The 22,018-nt window shown below is 46.5% G+C and overlaps 1 protein-coding gene across 1 annotated transcript; it reads left to right on the top strand.

Moving 5' to 3' along the window:
- Nucleotides 1-353: 353 nt before the first annotated feature.
- On the top strand, nt 354-21,226 carry zdhhc9 (zDHHC palmitoyltransferase 9; the record flags this gene model as incomplete). Its single annotated transcript, XM_080526904.1, has 8 exons — nt 354-430; nt 9,020-9,180; nt 13,543-13,701; nt 15,534-15,671; nt 17,793-17,839; nt 19,886-19,989; nt 20,181-20,322; nt 20,855-21,226. The coding sequence occupies 8 exons, from the start codon at nt 354-356 to the stop codon at nt 21,224-21,226; spliced, it is 1,200 nt and encodes a 399-aa protein (XP_080383030.1).
- Nucleotides 21,227-22,018: the final 792 nt, after the last annotated feature.

Here is a 22,018-nt window from a genome sequence, read left to right as displayed (position 1 = left end):
CACAAAATACACTATTTATTTCAATAATAATAAGCTTCTTCTTATTGTTCCCGATAAGCTTGTCGGTAAAAATTCGGAATTATTTTGATACGCCCGCATCAGCTAGTAAAAATAAGAGCATCAATTGTTATTGTGATTCTGCCCAATGCCACTTAAAAATGGACTTCACCATCCCATGTTCGTTTTGAAACGGAAGGAAATATAATTGACCAACACTGGCCTATAGACATCTTTCTACCATACTGGGCTGTTCGAAAAGTGTCAGTATGTCGGCTGTAATGATAACTCGGAAGGTCCGAAAATGGGAAAAGCTCCCGGGCAAGAACACTTTCTGCTGCGACGGCCGGGTTATGATGGCCCGTCAGAAAGGCGTGTTCTACCTGACCATGTTCCTCATCGTCGGCACCTGCTCTCTGTTCTTTGCATTCGAGTAAGTAGACATGTGGCTTTATTGTTACTTGGTAATAAAATAAGCTGTCAAAAACAATCATTACGGCCGTGTTTAACCAAGACATTCATTCCAAAACAAATCAAGGCTCATCTCTTTTCCTTTGTGTGCAGTGTTTTCTAGGATCACTGAGTTGCTTTTCCTTTAAGTATGACAGGTGCAAATAATATGTTCACTTGGCTACAGCATTGCCTACTGTACATTTTGCTCTGTTATCCAAGCCCGTGTATTGAAGTGATAAGAAGCATAACTAAATGAGAGGTTTCTCCTGACAAATCAATGCCTGAGTGTTTTGAGTGAGAAGGGAAACGTTATTGACCAAATGAGTCCTGAATATTTTATTGCCTCCAATGTCCAGTGACAGTCCTTGCTCAAGATGAGACAAACCTGCCTTTTGTTGTCTCAGCAGTTCTCTTATCTCTACCAGCATAATCTAATGGAACCTGAACCATTAGGACAGTGAATTTACTGACTGATCTGTTGACATTTGTGCCACTTGCGTAATTGGCCATGTCGGTCACACCTTACATTTGCAGTGCTTTAATCACAATGTAATTATTATTGTAAGTACAATGCAACAAATACTGTATTTACTCATTGATAGTGTGGCGGAGGTGATGTGGAATCACAGTCTTGTGATGAGGTAGGCCTGTCTGAGAACTCAAGGCTCTGCTTCGGACCTTGAGGATGTCCTCTTGGACTAATGGTTGTATCTTCCATGTTTGGAGACCCAGGTTCCAATTCCATCTGTCACATTGGGAATTGGTGTGATCTAGCAGCTACAATGAAGTGTCAAGTCTCTACTGCACAATGGTCCCCTACCTCTATGTCCAGTGAACAGCAACTAGTGGATCTGCTGAGAAGAGAAGTACAGTATACTGGCTGCTGCTGCCCAAGGCCTCTGGCCATAAATACCAACTGTCAAGCCCAGGGACTGAGCCTTCACAGAGGGCCCTGTTGTCCAGCTCAGGGCAAAGAGGGCGATAGAAAAAGAGAGAGACGAGGCTGATACTGCTCACGCAAAGAGCCTGAGGTTGGATGAGGCCCAACAGTGACTAATGGCCAGGGGGGTTATTAGCAAGCTGCGTTCATATTACAGTTGCCCATAATTATGGCCCATGGGGGTGGGGTAAACATGGAGATGGAGCTGGTCATCACTAATCTCTCCATTACGGTACTTAGGGGGGACGACGACGACGACGACGACTCTAAGTTCTCCATTACCGAGCAATTTGAGCCATATCTGATTTAGCCCCCTGACAGAGTAATGGCAATTTGCAGAGGAAAGAAGCACAGTGGTTTTGTTGCTTTTTAAGAGTCAAGTCAGAGATCAGCTGACTACTGTTGTGACTAACAGTTACAAAACACTTGAATCGAATTAGAAAATGTTGATTTCACTGCGGCGCTATTATGGACTGCTCATTTTAAAAAGTTGAAATTTAGCATCTTGAATAGGTATAATGCAGGTTCTGTGGTACTCTGTTGAGTCATCCGTGAGCTGGACATTCCTCTTTTAGCAAAAATGTTGCAGACTAAATAACGAACTTCATGGGAGCAGAGGAGCGATGACTACGAGCCCTAGCTATCCCATACTGAACAGTAAACCGACGATTATCAGTCATCATGATTGATTATCCTGTGTGGAATCTGCTCCACACTTTGTACTAGTGTTCAAGAAGTCCGATACACCCTGTTCTCCACACTTGAGGCCAATGATCCAAGGGAGCGCTTCTGTACAGGATGTGGTTACATCGCTCTTAGGAGCCAACTCTATTCTCTAACTCATTGAGTTGATATGTATCATCTGTGAGGTTCCTTGGAAATCAATTCAACTGAATTAAGGTTTCACATTCCTTTTTATGTGGAGTTAGTGCCATGGAATACTATATATGAGAGAACAGAGAGCTAGTGTCCCAGCTCAGCACGTTGGACCCTGTCCAAGAACAGCCTGGTAGACATCTTATCACCAGCCATCAGTAGCAGAGAGAGAGAGAGAGAGGGAGGTTCCCCTGTAAAGAAATGGACCAAGATTGCCGAAATGAGCAACTAGTGTAATACACAAATCAGAGGGTCAAATTAGTACAACCAAACAATTTGTGCAACGATGCAGTCCAGGCCTTTGTACCTTTCCTGCTGTGATTCAGAGGAATCAAGGATTGGGTTCCCTTTACATGTGGGGCTTACTGCCTTCTCGGTGTGCGGTAGCTCTTTTCCCCATTTGTGTTAATGGGATTTTAGAGGTACATTACAGTGTCCTTTGAATGGGAGCTTACCCCTGTTGTAGAGAGCAGGCTTTGATAGTCTTCTGGCTCTGTAAAGGTCTGACTGCTACTGCACGTCTTCATGGATGTCCTCATGGACCTCGTGGTCACCTGTTCACAGAGCCTTTGGTGTTCTCTGGCTCTGTTCCTGTGTGTGTGTGTGTGTGTGTGTGTGTTTGTTTGTGTGTGTGTGTGTGTGTGTGTGTGTGTGTGTGTGAGAGAGTGTGAGAGATAAGCCATGTGCCTGGCACATAAGGGCAGTGTGTCATTTGTGTGTGTTTACCCCTGGAGCTGTGAAGCGAGGGAGCTGTGTGCATGTGAATGAAACTGAGAAAGATGTGTGGCTATGTCTGAGTGTGTATGTATGCTATTATGTATAAAGGCTATATATATATATATATGTGTGTGTGTGTGTGTCCAGACGTGCGTGGTTGGAGGCATGACTTTATCGGATTAAGGGCAGTGGGGTGGAGGGTGTCCAGGGTGTTGATGTGAAGCACACTCCACCCCCTCACTGTCAGCTGCCTCAAATATTGTCTGTGTGTAATGAGGGAGGAGGATGAGGAGAGGGAGGAGAGGCGCAGTGGCAGCGCTGACCTTGCAGTGTGACTGTGGCCAGAGGAGATCCAGTAACAGGCCTCTGAGACCCCCCCTGCTCCCCTAGGCATTCATCTATCTCCTCCTGTCTCAATCCCTTCCCCCTGCCCTGCCCTCAGCTCCCCACACCACACCAGTCAATGTCCTGATTTATATTCAGCTGAAAAAACATTCTGTTTCTCCGATGAGAATGAGCTGGAATCTTCCCTAAAGATTCCCTAAAAGCTTTCCTGGTAAAGATAGTTTCGTTCTTGCGGAGCAGATAAGATGATCATGTGCATATCTTGTACCTCAATACAAGGAGGGGGGAGGGAGGGGACAATTGGTATATTTCGCCGCCTCCTCCAATCCCTCTGTAATAAGATGCCACATGTATGTGACCGTTCCCCCCCTGGGGAATATGATGTCATCTTCTCAAAGCCTGGACACAGGTGTGTCGAGGCACTTTGGAGACGTTTTGGGGGCCTAATGTTTCACTCAATTTGCAGATCATTATGTTATTGCAGTGGGTTGCTGTTACTGTAGATGTGTATTGATTTTTCCGCAATCCTTCAATATTCCTCTTTCCTTTTACTGTCAGAGGTCATGGGTGTGGTATTTCACAGGCCTGAAATAAAATAACGATTGTGTTGACGTGTTGCAACATTTTGTTGGAGATACGGATAGATAGATTGCATGTTTCTAATTCCTACGGTCCAACATGTTTCAATTTCCGTCTGGCTTCTAAATGACCTCTTTTTCCCCTCTCAGAACGTCCTTCAGTTGCATTAAACATGTTGCGTAACGCTTATATCCGAACAGATTGTAGCAGTGTTAGCTAGGTATTAAGCTTTAATGCAGCTAACCTCTCTGAACTGCGCCCTGGCTTGCTCTACCGTAGAGTGGGGTCTTTAACACTGTAGTATTAATACTGTAGTATTAAAGTAGAAATGGTTGTGTCTGTGTTGTCTGCCCAAGCTGGAGATCTCAGCATGAGATGGAGCACCATGGACAACATGTCAGAGGACAACAGCTGTTGTTTAAGATTTCTGTGGCGATGGGACCAGAGAGACAAACCTCTTATCAAAACCTACAGCAGAGTCGATTCTAGAACATTCTCCTGAGAGAGAGAGAGAGAGAGAGAGAGAGAGAGAGAGAGAGAGAGAGAGAGAGAGAGAGAGAGAGAGAAGAGAGAGAGAGAGAGAGAGAGAGAGAGAGAGAGAGAGAGAGAGAGAGAGAGAGAGAGAGAGAGAGAGAGAGAGAGAGAGAGAGAGAGAGAGAGAGAGAGAGAGAGAGAGAGAGAGAGAGAGAGAGAGAGAGAGAGAGAGAGAGAGAGAGAGAGAGAGAGAGAGAAGGCAGATGTCCTTATGAGAGAGGGGGAAATAACACACACAGGCCTCTGCAGATCTGCCTGCACAGAAAGTGCATAATTCAGTGTGATTGGGATTCATACAGCTTTCTAACGACTAACGTCGGTGTTAACTATTCATTAAGGCTGGGTACAAAATGCTCCAGCTAAGGCAGAAGTCAAAGAAGGCATCTGGTGAGTTTAACTCTGCGACACCTGGGATTCCTCTCCCTTCACAGTAGGCTTTGTGTGTGTGTGTGAAGTCACCATGGATCAAATTGGAGATTAGAGGTTGCTAATGCAAATTCTCCTGCATAGAAAAGATAGGGGTTAGTTTATCTCTGCTCTCGATGTATTCAAATAACTGGCTGGGTTTAGCCTTGTGTTTTAAGGAGAGGAGACAGGCAGTGCGTGTTCAAAACTGAATAACAAGATTCTGAATTTAGAAACCTGTAAGCTAAGCTGTTTAGCATGGTGGGCACAATTGATAAGCTTTATATCATCATTTTAAGCGTGCTAGCTACTACATACTAGCTGTAGGCCTACAAAACGTACTCCTTTGGGGATCCTTTGTCTTACAAGTCAAAGGCAGAGGGAGGAATAAAGACTGAATAATATATTAGGAAATGTACTTCTATGATCGAGGCACACCGTGTTCTCCGAGCCAAATGATACTGAACTCGACTCAGGTCCTGCCAACGAGTGTCAAGTCAATGTGATTGATTATGTTGTTGATGAAAACTGAGTGAGCAAAATGATAAAAATGGAGACCATGCTTGAATTGTAGACGTGTTTATGGCATTTTTCCTCTGATGGATGAACACAAGGCAAGAGTACCTACCTACCACCGTGCATCGGGAGACTGACAAGATAGCTAATGGTTAGCGTCCTGGTGGTGAGTGTCCAGGAAGTATGGTTCTGTGATAGGAAGCGATGACAAGAGTGTGCCAAGAATGCTTACCAGTCATCAGTGTTGGGATTACACGTCATGGACAGAGTTGGGTCAGGCCTCTTCCTGGACTCTCCCTCTGGATTGACTGTCTGTCCTCTGCTTTCTTTCTCTGCAGTAACTAATGGATCAAGCTCTGGGCATTCGTCTCGGGTTTGAACCAGGGGACGTTTTTATCGATTGGGTCTCTACTCCTTTTTCCCCCCATTAGTGTGAGAACCAGTGTGCGCTTTAGTAGTAAACTAATCAGACCTGTCCTGCGAGAAGTGTGCTATTGTGTCGCCAGTGCACAGGTATGCTGATTTACTTGTCTGATCTGCGTAGTGTTACAAAACAGGTGCACCTTGATCGGCATCTGCAATTGTTGGCTCATACTTAGGCGTTGCCTCCCACTCATTCATCTACCTAATCTATCTGTCCCAACCCTTCCTGGTCTCAGTGTATAAGGGGGGGGGCGGCGGCTGTGGATCAGGAGGTAGAGCCGGTGTCTAATGATCGCAAAGGTTGGCGGTTCTGCGGTTCGATTCCCGGCTGGCTATGTGTCGGAAGTGTCCTTGGGCAAGACACTGAACCCCAAATTGCTATTGGTGTGTGTGTGAATGGGTGAATGAGAGGCCATTGTAAAGCGCTTTTAAATAAGGCGCTATACAGTGGCTATAGAAAGTCAACACACCCCTTCACGTTTTCCACATTTTGTTGTGTTATAGACTCAATTTAAAATTGGTTAAATAAATTAAAATTGGCGTCAATCCACACACAATACCCCATAATGACAAACTGAAAACAAGTTTTTAGAAATGTCTGCAGTGCAAATTGATAAAAATGTAAACATACAAATACCTCATGTGTACAAGTCTTCATACCCTTTGCTATGACACTCTTAAAATGATCTAAAAAGCAAAAATGGCATCAACAAAGTAGTTGAATTGAGTCCATCTTAATGCAAGGATAATAGTTTATGTAATTGTGGAATCAATATCTGTGGAATCAATAACCTGATCCACACAGTGTGTAATGGATTCCTATGCAAATCAGAGACCCTATAAAAACAAAGATATTGATTCCAAAATTACATTAACTATTATCCTTCCTAAGATGGACTCATCAACTTATTGAGTGATTTGTTGATGACCTTTTTGCTTTTTAGCTAATTTTAAGAATGTCATAGCAAAGGGTGCGAAGACTTATACACATGAGGTATTTCTGTGTTTAATTATTTTTTTAATGTGCAGAAATAAAAACGTGCTAAAAACGTGTTTTCAAATGAATGAATGAATGAATGGTCTTTATTGTCATTGCTATAGTACAGGTACCAAACAACGAAATTTGGGAGGGGTGGCTCCCCTGGTGCTAGGAAAGAAAAAAAACAAAAAAAACAAGAAGGGAAAGGAGCTGGTTTACATAAATAAAGGCTATGTACACTATCCACTACTATACTGTACAGATAAAACGACTAGGATTGTCATATTGCACATAGTGTTATTGCACATTCATTTAAAGTGTCGCAGTTTGCAGGCTTGAAATGTACACATTTGTGCCTCAGCACTACACCTGATTTTTTCAATCCAGCAGCTGCCATCAATCCGTCCAGACTGTCCAGGGCCCAGAACCTAGGTCTTTGCTGTGTTCAGGGCCTGGATGGCCCTGGGGTAGAAGCTGAGCTTCAGTCTGTTTGTCCTTGCGGCCATGGTCCTGTACCGCCTTTTCGAGGGCAGCCGGGCAAAGTGTTCGTACCCAGGGTGGGATGGGTCTCTGGAGATCTTGGAGGCCTTCCTGAGGCAGCGTGTGTTGTACAGCTCTTCCAGAGAGGGGAGGGGGGCGCCGTTGATCTTCTGGGCTGTTCTCACGACTCTCTGTAGCGCATTTCTCTCTGCGGTTGTGCAGCTGGAGAACCAGTTGCAGATGCAGTAGGTGAGGATGCTCTCCACTGCGCAGCGGTAGAAGGCCACCAGTATCTCCTGCTTGTTGTGTTCCTTCCTGAGGACTCTCAGGAAGTAGAGCCGCTGTTGTGCCTTCTTGATGGTGGCTGCTGTGTTGTTCTTCCAGGACAGGTCATCCTGTATGTGCACCCCCAGGAATCGGAGGGTACACTTTGTATTTAATACATTCTAAATTGAGTCTATAACACAAAAGAAGGGTGTGTTCCATTTACCATTTGAAATAAATATCACCCAAGAAAGAGGGAACCTACAGCCTACATGTATGTAACATGTAGTGTACAGTGAAGCATGTTATCTGAAGCTTGTGTTGGGGTTAGGTTTTGTACAGTGAAGCATGTAGCCATTTAGATTTCTTGTTATTTAGAAAAACCCAAAACACATATCGTCAGGTTTGCTCACTAACACTGAATTCCACTCATGAGTCACCAGTATAGGTCATGTATGACATGCAATATTCAGTCGGCCAGGCCGTGGTGCACAGTACAGGATATTGTACTGTAGTATCCCATCCTAGTAGTAATACATTACCCCTGCATTATGAATGTGTGATCCTTCCACATGGGAAGTCAGGGGAGCAGTGCAGCTCCCTGCTCTTCTATTAATAGCAGGATGCAGAGGCCCATGGTGCTCTGCTCAGCGCTCACCGCCAATCTGCCGCAGCACTTTGCTGCCTGCGTCCGCCCGCTTTGACGGGAAGAGGAAGCTTTTCAGAAAGCAGACCGGACCGACCGGCAGCACACTTCGCAGTTTTGGCATGGCGATTGGACTTATGTTAATGTACCCCCCCCCCTCTCCCCCTCTCCCCTTCTCTCTCCGGGGGCTGAAAGCTCTCTGCCACCTCCGCAGAGTAAACATTGTCTCTGGCGGGTGTTTCCTCTGGGGCATGGCTGCAGCATGGCCCAGGGGGAAGCAGGGAAGGGCAGACCAGACTAGACCAGACAGCCTCACAGAACCTTGCGCAGCGACCTTCCTCTAGTGCTTCCCACTCTAGGATGTGTAAAAGGCTTGTTCACAGCATCCCCCCCTCCCCCACCACCGCAAGACTGTTCATGCAGCCCTTTTGTTGACAATTATACAACGCTAATAGCCTCTCTTGTGAATTAGTCAGAGGCTTCTTCCCATTTCGGTTGGGTGTTGTTATCTCCTGTTATCTCCTCAGCCTTTTATTTTGGGTAGTCTCATGAAAGGGCAAAATAAATTTGCCATATGTAAACATATTTATTAGATATTAGATATGGAGCATTAGTTTTGGTGGGGGTGAAATTCAGGGCAATAAATTGTGATTTTCCACTCACAGCATGACTGAATAGAATATTCCCAATGTCTCTGATGTCTGTAGCGCGATGAAAATAAGTCTGTCGTTGCTATAAACTAATACGCTTCGGTCAATCATACATAGCCATAAACTCTGCCTGGATGCAATGTTTGCATGTGCACACTGTTAACTGTATGATGTGTTGTCTTCACCCCCCTCGCCGCTCGCCCCCCCCCTTCCAGATGCCCTTACCTGGCTCTCCACCTCTCCCCTGCCATCCCGGTCTTTGCTGCCGTGCTCTTCCTCTTCGTCATGGCCATGCTCCTGAGGACCAGCTTCAGTGACCCGGGGGTCCTGCCTCGCGCTCTCCCAGAGGAGGCCACCTTCATCGAGATGGAGATAGGTGAGTGGATGTGACCTTACCTGTCTCGCCTTCACACAACGTACTCCATACCATACCTCCGTCATCTTCAGGCCAGAGACTGTTAACCCTACTATAACTACCTCACATCATACGGCGTGACTCACCCCCCTCTCAGGAAATGTCTTTGGTCGGCCGAGGCTAGGCCTGAGGGCCGCCCGCTCCAGATTAGGACCACGTGAGGTGAAAAGTTTTTTTTGGGAGACATGAATACTGCAGCAGATTGAGTGTGTGAAGCAGTGTGGAGACGGCCCAGGCCTGCTGGTTTATTCATGTTTGTTATGTTTTATGTTGGGGAAAATTTGGGGTTGCTCAACTGTGAGCTCTGAGCTCATCCTCAAACCTCCACACCCGACCCCCCGCCCACCCCCGCCCGCCCGCCCGCCGATATTGTTCCCAGCTACTAGAACTACTGTCCCAGATTTCATCAGATTGGCCCTCCAGAAAAGCATCCTGACTTTCTCGGTACCTAGACAACAACAGACCATAATGCATTAATGATGAAGGCAGGCACAACCAACCAGCTTCTAAGGTTGCAAGTAAAAAAAAAAAGCTCATTTTCATCTTCTTGCCTTAGGGTCCTCTCTCTTCAAACCTGTCCAGAACAGGCACTGAGGCTTTGCTGCACTTGGGCACAGTAATGGGTTTCATTTTGATGACCACTCCCTGGAGAGTTGTCCAGCCGCTCCTCCCATTGCTGGGGGGAAAAGTCTGTCTGCAGTAGCTCTGCCACAGCCCAACCCTACCTCTGTCCCTCTCTCTGTCCCTCCCACCCCCTCCTTCACTCTCTCTCTGTGGCTGTTCAGCGTACAGCGCCTTCCTCCCTCCCGCCCCTGTTTAGTGTGCGGTCCCATGGCCTGTCTGTGTTTAGTGTGCAGTCCCATGGCCTGTCTGTGGTGAAGATTCACCGTGCCCTTCAGACGCCCCCCCGGGCTTGGACCAGGCGAGTGGGTGGGGATGGTCAGAGGTGCTCTCCAGATGACGGAGGAGGGCCGTTAATGAACGCCGCTGCCGGTGGCCCTCTGGGAGAACAGAGTGCCTGGCCAGAACATCCCTTTGTCACTGCTCAGGCTCAGACTCAGACCCTACACCCAGACTCAGCATGAAAATAATGTATAGCCTTGTATAGCATTGTGTACACAAATACATGCTAGCTAGTGGCTAGCCAGCATTTGATGACCGTTATTATTAGAATGGCAAGAATTCAGCTTGTGTGAATGATGAAACGTGATGAAACACAGTGACCTTGATAAGTTTAAGGAGGCTGCGATGCCACAGGCGGATGTTGGGGTCTGCAGGGTTCCTGTCCGAATGACCTACTTTGTACCCATGTGGTGATGTGCATTCTTCCTACAATATACAGTGGCTATAGTAAGTCATCACACCCCTTCACTTTTTCCCACATTGAGTAATTGATTCCTATGCAAATCAGAGACCCTATAAAAACAAAGATATTGATTCCAAAATGGACTCAAGATGGACTCAATTCAACTTATTGAGTGATTTGTTGATGAAATGTTTGCTTTTTAGCTAATTTTAAGAGTGTCATAGCAAAGGGTATGAAGACTTATGCACATGAGGTATTTCTATGTTTAATTTTTTTATACATTTGCAGAAAATTTCTTAAAGCTTGTTTTCACTTTGTCATTATGGGGTATTGTGTGTGGATTGATGCCAACTTTTTCTATTTAATTAATTTTAAATTGAGTCTATAACACAACAAAATGTGAAGGGGTGTGATGACTTTCTATAGCCACTGTACATCTCTGAAATAGCTCACTCTATAGTATCACTCTAGTGTATAAGTAAGCAGGTGATTTTCAGGGACCACACTTAATATGTGTGTGTTTTTAATCAGAGCTGTTTATGAGGCTGGTTTTAATAAGCTATCTTTAGCAGTGGCAGGCTGTGATGAAGCGTGGGTGTGTTAATGGGAGGCAGCCAGGTAGGTGTGGAGGAGGAGTCCCAGAGTCTTGGCTGAGACCCTGGTTATGTTCCAATAGCCTCACTAGCATACCACTTAGAAGGAAACAATCATGTTGGTAGTGCATTCTAGGTGGTAATGGCTGTTTTCGTAAAATTCGCTCTGGAGTCTGATCAGCACTCATGCCTCTTGTCCAATCAAATGACTTGGTCCCTTTATGACGTTGAACCCAGTGTGCGCTCCGGCGCTCTCAGAGCGAATTTTTCGAACGCAGCCACAGTATGCTGGTGTAGACATTGGAACATACAGACCTGGCATGAGAACAAGAGCCCCACCGGGCTGGAGCTGGTGTGTTGGTGAGGCTGTGAGGCTGTGAGGCTGGTGTGTTGGTGAGGCTGTGAGGCTGTGAGGCTGTGAGGCTGGTGTGTTGGTGAGGCTGTGAGGCTGGTGTGTTGGTGAGGCTGTGAGGCTGTGAGGCTGGTGTGTTGGTGAGGCTGTGAGGCTGTGAGGCTGGTGTGTTGGTGAGGCTGTGAGGCTGTGAGGCTGGTGTGTTGGTGAGGCTGGAGCTGGTGTGTTGGTGAGGCTGTGAGGCTGTGAGGCTGGTGTGTTGGTGAGGCTGTGAGGCTGTGAGGCTGGTGTGTTGGTGAGGCTGTGAGGCTGGTGAGGCTGTGAGGCTGGTGTGTTGGTGAGGCTGTGAGGCTGTGAGGCTGGTGTGTTGGTGAGGCTGTGAGGCTGTGAGGCTGGTGTGTTGGTGAGGCTGTGAGGCTGTGAGGCTGGTGTGTTGGTGAGGCTGTGAGGCTGTGAGGCTGGTGTGTTGGTGAGGCTGTGAGGCTGTGAGGCTGGTGTGTTGGTGAGGCTGTGAGGCTGGTGTGTTGGTGAGGCTGTGAGGCTGGTGTGTTGGTGAGGCTGTGAGGCTGGTGTGTTGGTGAGGCTGTGAGGCTGGTGTGTTGGTGAGGCTGTGAGGCTGTGAGGCTGGTGTGTTGGTGAGGCTGTGAGGCTGGTGTGTTGGTGAGGCTGTGAGGCTGGTGTGTTGGTGAGGCTGTGAGGCTGGTGTGTTGGTGAGGCTGTGAGGCCATCACAGCAGCGGTGGTGCTCTGTCTCTTCAAGCCGTTAGAGGCGTAGCTCCTGGAGGAATACTAATGGCTTGAGACACGTCTTCTAGGAATACATAATGGCCCTTTAGCTGACAGAGACCTACTCCCCCAGGTAGTGGCCTCGTTGCCCCACTAGAGTGATGGCTAATTAATTCACAATGCTACTAGGGTTTTATTCCCAAAGTTGTTTGCTTCTGGATTTCAAGGCTTTAAAAAATAAATAAAAGAATGTTTCTTGTATTCGGCGCCACATGATGAAGCCATTTTGACCACCACATTGTTTCCTAGACTCTGTATTGATTTGTTACATTTTTCGTCAGCATCAATTCTGCTTTCCTTGCCTTTCTGTCTGTCATATACAGTCTTCAAACAAGGATTTTTTATTGTAATTATTTTCTGAGTGGTCCCACTCATATTTTTCTTTTTATTGTCATGGAGACAGTAGAGATTTGACAGGAAGGATGGGTGAGAGAGAGAGAGAAAGGATGACATGCAGGATATGTCTGCGGCCAGAACCGGGAACCCTGCGGTTACATGGTCGACGCTTAGTGCGTTACACCACCATGCGCCCCAAACAATATATACTGTATATGCACTGTATAATTGTTTAGTAATGTTATTCCAATGTCATTAGACCTCCTCATGTAAAACCTATTCATTTCAGAACAAGACAGTGACTAAACAGGTGCTGACACACGGTGCTGGGTGCTTGCGAATAAATAATAATAACCGCCCAGCTATAATAACAGATCATCGTAAATAACTTGACAGTGTGTGTAGGGACCTTGGGTTGAGGAGAGGGTGTCATTTACTGACACTGTCAAGGTTCAGCCGCTCTAGTTGATGTGTGGTTCTGAAGCCCTTCATCGTCATTTCTCTCCATGGTGGCCTCAATCTCACAACCTCAGAACCTGCACAGATAGCCCAGTTGAGCGTCTGCTATGCTAGCTATTTGGTCATATTGGGTTTCACAGTCCCAGATTGAATGAATCCAGTAGTGGTTTAGTTTAGGGCAAGGAATAACTAAAACTGTGATTGACATGAACATCTATTAACTGTGGATTACATGCCTCTAGGTCTTTTTGAATCAGAACGCAGATGAAGATGAACCTTGGTCACCAGGAATCATTAAGACATGTTTCTATAAAGCCACAGTCAGTGCCATTTAACCTCAATTAAGAGGCAATTTAGATTATGGGGCGGATGTTATCTGTGCTGATGAAACAATCCCTGTGCTGAATGTGAATGAGTAGATGGTAATAAGGCTTCTGTCTGCGACGGGCGCGCCGTTGTTCACGTTTCCACATCTCCTCACGTTTTCCACAGAGGCGGCCAACGGGAACGTCCCAGCCGGACAGCGTCCACCTCCGCGGATCAGGAACGTCCAAATCAACAGCCAGATTGTGAAGCTCAAGTACTGCTACACCTGCAAGATCTTCCGGCCGCCACGCGCATCGCATTGCAGCATTTGTGACAACTGCGTGGGTAAGAATGACCCCTCTTCTCCCCCACTCCCACTCCCTCAGCATAATGTCAATAGGTTAAGGTTCTCATGAGAAGCCATGGAAAAGTATCTCAAATGTGAGTGTGACATATTGCAATGGCTACATTTCACTTCACACTCACAAATGGAGACTGACTGAACATTATCTACAAAAGCTTTCTGTCGGAGTGGGGAGTGTGAAGGACACATTCTGCTGACGCTTGTTTTTATTTCTTTGGTCGAGCCTCCACCTTTTGACCGACCATCAATTTGTCTCACTGTGTATAAAGTTCTATTGAAATGTAAATAAAATAGTCAGTAGCTGAGTAGACAGTGGTTGAGAGAGTGGTTTTCAAGTTGCTGGGAGAATTTCGAATGAGTTTGGTATACAGTCATATTTCTTCCTGTGTACTTTTTCCACATACAGAAGACTATTTGGAATATGTGTGTGTGCGTGTACGTGTATGCGCACGTGTGCATGACCATGTCATTTAATTCATCAGAATAACAGTAAATTGGCTGCTGATGATTGAGGCATGGCTTTTGAAATGAGTGTAGTCCTTCGTTATGGTGTATGACCATGTAAGACACACACACGCACACACACGCACACACACACACACACACACACACACACACACACAGTCTCGGAGGTATGGAGTAAGATTAGAGGAGACAGTGGAGGCTCAGTGTGTCTGTATCTGCCCAGTCATGGTGAACACTGGGCTGTCTGTGTGTGGGGCCAGAGCACCTGCTGCAGTCTGTCTGCGTCACACACACCCAGCATGACACAGCAGCCTGCCTCAGCCTGCCTCAGCCTCCCTCAGCCTCCCTCAGCCTGCCTCCTTAAAGGGAGACTAGCTAGGGCTACGCCACTAGCATTCACTTCAGTACTATAGACCCTACCCTAACCAATGTTCATTGTAGACTATGCCATAGTATGTAAACCTTTTAGCACCTTGGATTAAGTCAAAATGTACAGTTTGCTATGAAAGGTACACGCCTCTAGTTCACAGAATGGGACTTGTATGGACAGGTCTTCCTTTGCAAACAAAGGTACTGTATAAATAGCTTTGCATTCATCTCTAGTTATATTGCTCCAGAGTAGTAAGGAAATGTAGTAATTGTACAATGTAATGGTCCGTTAATGGTCTAAACTTGCTCCTCGGGTCTTTTTAGGCTACATTAGATACACGCTAGATATATTAGACACATTAGACAAACACATTATGCGCAAATATAGAAGTGCTCCACCTGAGTGATGTTGTGAAACTCCATCCTGTCCTGGGTGTATGGTGTCGACTGCTACAAGGAGAAGTGTAAAGCAAATTGTTTCCCTCTGTAAGCCATCTGACCCTGGACCCTCCGGTCCAGTCTGGCTCTGCTCCAAGTGGCATGAGGAGACAGTATATTAATACCTGGGAATAGGGAATCAGCTCCCATTACCTGCAAAAACCTGCTCTTGCCTTTGAGAGAATGATCCAACAGAGGGCAATGGCTTTATTTAATTTAAGCTGCAATCTGATGCATTCTGATACAGTTTAATCTCTGGTCATTTCCATTTCCATTCTTGGCATTTAGCAGACGCCTTTATCAAAAGCGACTTACAACACACAAGTAAGTAAGCGAATCATCCATCCGTCAGTCATAGCAGGAAATGGTAATCTACGCTCGGTCAAAAGAATGTTGTACTGTGTAAGGACTCGCTTGAAGAGTACAAAGTCTGCTTGTGTTTGTCAGATGTTTTTCGTGCCACAGCTAAAGGCGACAGAACGGTTCCAGATGTCATCAGTTAACAGCTCCCTCCTCCTCCTCCTCCTCCTCTCCTCCATAGATCGCTTTGACCATCACTGTCCCTGGGTGGGCAACTGTGTGGGCAAGAGGAACTACCGCTACTTTTACCTGTTCACCTTGTCCCTGTCCCTGCTCACCATCTACATCTTCACCTTCGACATTGTCCACGTGGTGCTACGTGAGTATCCTGGTGGAGCGTGGAGCGGGGGATGTGGCTGTGGGTGTGGCTGTGGGTGTGTGCGTGTGCGTGTACACAGTACTGTACTGCACAATACAGAAAAGAAAGCTACCTTCAGGTTATTTCAGGTTATTTCGTTACAGAGTAGATTGGTAGATACAAAAGAGAGAGTGTAGACAGGACTGGGGGAATGTGACTCAACTGGATGGACAGTGAGCGATGCGGGCAAAATAAGCTGTCCGACGGAACCAAAAGCTAGTTCAGCCCAGGCTTCCCTGAAGCGTGACATTACTTATTGTGTTTGTAATGATAAACACACAACACAATCCTAGCATCAACTTCAACGTTCGTTTACTTCCACACCAACTGACAGAACAGAGCGATACATCACAGGCGTCGTCACTCAGGCATAACACCACGATAACGGAACAATCGAACACCGATGCATCACTGTTAACCCAGCGTGCAGACCTCACAATGACAAGCAACAGTAGATGTCCGACATACCCGCTCTCCGCCTTTACATTGTTTGCCTTTGCACTACTGCAGTGATGTGATCGCTCTTTACCCTTTGCACTGCTTGCTGTTTACAATACTACCTATGCACATACTGTATTATTGCACATGGCACATACCACTTGATATAGCCTCTTTCATACATCTGTACATTACATACTGTACATAAGCTACCTTAACTGTATAGCTCATAACTCAGGGTATCCGCGGTGTCTTGAAAAGTATTAAAAGTTGATAAATCAATTTTGGGAAAATCAAGACCCTTAATAAGTATTAAAAAGTCTTATCACGATTTTATGAGGTCTTGAATTTTGTAGATATTTTTCTGAATTAGACTCTGTCCAAAGAGTTTGAGTCCTAAAAACTATTAGTAAAAGTTCGTGAATTTATTAGTTTTATTAAAAAACAAAGATGAACCGGAAATCGTGTTGTATGATAGTGGTCTAGTCTATTGCAAACTAAAACTGTTAAGTTAAAGGTGTCACTGATGTAAACGGTTACAGCTCCAAGTGGCGGTGAGGTCTGGAAAATTATTGTTTACTTAGAAAGGCGTTGAAATTATTATTTACTTAGAAAGGCGTTGAAATTAACCTCAAGATTCCTGTATATACCCTGTAACTGTATATACCTCTAAACTACCGTACATACCATACTGTACCTATCACTAAAATTGTCATGTTTGTATATCGTGTTGTTTATATTGTTTTTATATCACTATTTACACTTTCTGGTTAGATGCTAAACTGCATTTCGTTGTCTGGTACTTATCTAATCTAATAAAAAAATCTGGTCCCCATTCACACAATGGGAGGCCCGCGAACACAGGGGGTGTCTGAGCAAAGGAGCCGTCAATGCATTTCCAGTCAGGATAATTAGCTCTGGGGCTTGTGATCTTAATTCAGGCCCCAGCGTACTTTGAATGTCATCCCTAATTTGACCGAATCATTTATTTTTAATGATGCTGTGTGAGTGAGGTGAATATATAAGTACAGTCATGGGCAGAATCCATATTGATCTTAGGAGCTTGTTAGATCCTTGTGCTTCTGTGTGTGTGTGTGTGTGTGTGTGTGTGTGTGCCTTACCTAAATGTATTGTTCTCTCCACAGGCTCAGTGGACTCTGGGTTTGTGAACACTCTGAAGGACACGCCCGGGACATATCCTTTCACTTCTTCAGACCTCTACAGCCCACACACACACACACACACAGCACACACACACACACACACACACACACAGCACGCTCAAACCATAATTGCTTTTTAAAGAGATCGAGAGACTTTGGAAATGCCCTTTGAATCTCTTGAATCGGATCATAAAAAGCGTACCAAATCGTAATGTCACATTTTATGTTTCTCGCGACGAATGAGAGAACCTGAATGGTCACATGGGGCATTTAACACCGAGGTAATTCACAGCATTATGAACACACAAACTAGTAGTGTTGAAAGTGATAGAATCTGTGTTGAGCGGTCTTGGTTGGCAGTGGACTCGCTGAACGCTGGGTCGTAAGAATCGTAAGTTGTTATCGTCTCCTTAACTCGTCCCCACTGTGCTGGAGGTGCTGGTCTGTTTCTTCACCTTGTGGTCGGTCGTGGGACTAACAGGTTTCCACACCTACCTGATCTCTCTCAACCAGACCACCAACGAGGACGTGAGTATCTTACCCCTTCATTACCTTCACTACCCCAGGGGCTCAAAGTACAGTCAAAGTTGCTCCTTGACAACAGATGCCGGAGCTGATTAGCCCTACCCACAATCGTTAACCTTAACCATTAGGGAGATAAGAATAATAATCTGACCCTATATATATATATAAACGGTTGGCAATAGTTACTGGACTGACCTACGACAGCTCCGAAGCGGTCCTCATACCACAGGTAGAGAGAATGTTCTGGTGCTTTTTCGCGTGGCTGGAAAGATAAACACGCACCCCGGGGGCCTGGGGGTAAACACTCCAAAGTTCTACGACTCAAGTCAGCTGTCACCTTGGCAACGGCACAGCCCAGGTTCAGATTGCGAAGGGGCTGAAGCCTATTGAATCGTGAGGCGTTTGACAAGTTTGTCATGAGCCATTACCCAGCTCTCCCCTTCTCCTGCCCCCAAGTCTCAGCTGATCTTGGTATCGCTGTGTGTGTGTGTGTGTGTGTGTGTGTGTGTGTGTGTGTGTGTGTGTGTGTGTGTGTGTGTGCGCGCGCTCGCACGTGTACATTTTAGAATACAATTCACGTTTCGAACATCTGAAGATTTGTTCGCCCCCATATTGTACTGCAGCAGTGCTGGCGGAAAAAGAATCTGAGATGGCGGCCGTAACTAGCAGTTAAAATCTGCAGAGTACCGTTATATTTTTTATTGTGATGATTAATTGATTGTTCCTTTCCCTCCCCTTCTGGCAGCCAGATCCTTTTTACCGGTAATGAGCTGTGGTAGCAAAACGCATCCACTAATGTCACTGGAGGAGCACAGAGTGGCTGCTAGCCCTGCCCTATCTAATGTATGATCCGGCTAATAATAGACACATCAATACCTGTAGGAGCTCGGCTAGCTGCCAAACATACTGGCGTGACGGGGGAGACGTGGGGGGAGGGGGCACCTTCAGACCCGCGGCGGGTCTGGTCTCCCCAGGGACCACAAGTGCTTTGTCTATCTGCTGTGTGTCCCTTGTCCTTTATTAAGTTAACATCAGAGCGTTGAAACTCACACTTAAGGCCTTCTGAATGTTTGAGTGATGAGCACAGGCCGCCTGGCCTGTCTGGGATGGCCATTGACCTGATCTAACGAGTTCTAAGCTGAAACCATTACCTTGTCTGATCTGTTTTTAAAAAGGGTTTTCTCTGTCCTCTATCTATAGGTCGCCGGCAAGCTATTCCATCCATTGACAATGCTTTGCGTGAAGTAGTGATCACCAGTATACGATATCTCACACGGACTAGAATTGTGTCGAATCAAATTTTATATTTTGATTCGCTTATAGTGCTTAGGACACCTAGCCTAGACTGTATACCTGATGAAGATGATGAAAACCTTTATTGTCCCCAATGGGGAAATGTTGTTGTCAAACAGCTTAGTTAGGGCAGACAGAAAACATTCAATAAATAAATAGATAAAACAGTGCAGGCTCAATAAGTAAAAAGTTCCAAGTTCCAAAGTTCCAGCTCCAGGTCTCCCCCACCCTGCAGGGCCTGGTTGTAGAGTCGGAGTGCAGGTGGAACAAAGGACTGTCCAAATCTTTTTGTACTTTGACGGGGGAGAACAAATCTGTGGCTGAACTTGCTCCTCATCCCCGCCAGCTCGCAGTACATCGGGTGGGAGGGATTGGCCAGCATGGCCGTCAGTTTTTTCCCCATCCTCTGTTCTGCCACCACCTCTAGGCTGTCCAGCCCGGTCCCCACCACAGAGCCTATACCACTTAAACCAGGAAATATTCAATCCCTTCTCTAGATATTTTGTAGGTCAAGTGTAAGCCTGTGGGAACAAGATCTAAAAACGGAACAGTGCTTTTGAATAAGGTATAAGCACAAGGAAATTATTTTAGCATGGGGAGGCAGTTCACCCTATTTGTTGAGATTGGAACCAGACAGACAGACAGAGAGCGGTGGAGATCAGAGAGAGTGCTTGACACGGTTTTGCATCTCTGTCGAGGACATGACACGCGTGAGGTGGTCTCTGACGGGGACGCGTGTGGTTGTGTGTCACCTAGATCAAAGGCTCATGGTCGGGAAAGAACCGAGTGCAGAACCCCTACAGCCACAAGAACTTCATCAAGAACTGCTGTGAAGTGCTGTGTGGGCCTGCATACCCCAGGTACTGTCGCAAGGCTGGCTTATCTCTGTGAAACCTACCATTCTCTCCCTCTCTCCCTCTCTCTCTCCCTCCCTCCTTGCCTCCCTCGCTTGCTCTCTCACTTGGTCTCCTTCTTGCTCGCTCATAGTCTCTATTATTATTATTCCTCAATAACTGTATTGCGCCCTCCCCACCTGTGCTGTGGTGAGCAGGGTGTTGTTGATGACTGACTGTCTGTCTTGCTGGTACAGTGTCTTGGACAGGAGAGGGCTCATGCAGGACGCTTTGCCCACCACCACACCCCCCGCCGACGAGCCTTCTACCAAGAGCAGCAACCCAGTGCCGCAGACCACTGTAAGCACACACACACACACACACACACACACACACACACACACACACACACACACACATGTTTTTTTATATACACTCTGCACTTCATCACTGTTTGTGTGTCTGGCACTAAATGGTTTCGGGCTGCCAGACCCGGAGCATAGTACAGTGAGGAAGTATACAGAGAGCCGTAATCAATTACAGAGAGAGAGAGAGTGTGGGGGAGGGGAGGGGGAAGCAGAGTTGTGCACAGAGAACAATGTACTGTTGAGAAGAAAGAGCTTCTTCTTTTCTTTATTTTTTAGATACACTGTTAATGCACTTTGCAACTCACAGTTATGTACTGTAGCCATTTTGTTCCTCTATTTCCTCCATCTTCATGTTGTGCCTTTGTCTAGCCTATCCACTGATGCCATTTTGTGTCTTTATATTTCTACTGATGCAATTTCCTCTTGTGTTTACACTTTGTTCCAGAACGCAGGGGAGTAGCAATCAGTAGTTTTGGTTGTATGTGCATTTGCCTCCTCCTTAATGTGCCATTTCCTCTCTGCAGAAAACCACCGCTCCTCTCATTCCCAACGAGCACACTCCTGATGACGCCAAGCCTAGCATCGCAGCCACTCCAGAGAGAAGCCCCTCCCCAGAGAAGAGCCCCTCCCCAGAGAAGAGCCCCTCCCCAAAGAAGAGCCCCTCCTTAGAGAAAAGCCCCTCCCCAAAGAAGAGCCCCTCCTTAGAGAAAAGCCCCTCCCCAAAGAAGAGCCCCTCCTTAGAGAAAAGCCCCTCCCAAAAGAAGAGCCCCTCCTTAGAGAAAAGCCCCTCCACTAAAGAGATGAAACCACCCACTCCGCCCACTCCCGTAGCCCCGTCCCTCGCCTCACCAGAAACTGACGCGGAGGCCGCCATCGTCAAGGAGAAGGTCCACTAGCTGTGTGAGGGGGTGGAGCCTCCATCCAAGCCCCTCCCACCGCCGTTCTCTAGATGCTCTGTGGGACACGAGCAGAATCTTGATCAGTATCTTAGCCAGATGAGCATCTAAAGTTAATGACTGAAGAGACACTGAGGCTCCTCCTGTCCTCCAGGCATGAGATAGTGCTGCCCGCCCCCCCCTCCCCCCTCCCCCCCTCTTCCATCTCAGAGACTGCAGGACTGCTTGATTGACACTTTTGGGAGGTTGGGGGCCGGGGGAGGTGTATCTGGTGGAAAATGCAGATCTCTTTCCCCTGAACATTGCATGGAAAACCCAGAGGAAGGAACTGCAGAACCACCTGGTGATCTAGTGAGCCCAGCGGGCCGTTTGGCTCACGACTTCCTGTGGGCTTTTGTTCTGATGTTACTGTGCTTCTCTCTCTGTCTTTGTTTTTGAGCTACGGTGACTTTTAATGTGATACGCCAGTTCCTACATATTTACTTAGTCCGTCGCAAGTGTCAAGTGTCAAGTGACAAAAACAATATTCCTTTCCGGACCTGTGTAAGGTCCTTTAACACGTAATACAACACACATTTAGTCAGTTCTTCTCAGCTTCGCCACTACAGAACAGGCCCTATGCAATTCATGGTAGGGTTGGCACAACAGCTATTTAGACAGTGAAGATGAAAGGGTGTGTGTGTGTGTGTGTGTGTAGTACACGGTGTTGTCGAGGCAGAGGGAGGATACACACGAAAACCGTCCTCCACAGCCGAGATAAATGGCCGCGTATTTCAGAGGCGCCATTTTCCC

This window comes from Nansenia antarctica, assembly GCF_963989245.1.
Source record: "Nansenia antarctica genome assembly, chromosome: 3".
NCBI lineage: Eukaryota > Metazoa > Chordata > Actinopteri > Argentiniformes > Microstomatidae > Nansenia > Nansenia antarctica.
The sequence above is the reverse complement of the archived record's forward strand: the minus strand, read 5'-3'. Positions and strand labels throughout refer to the sequence as shown.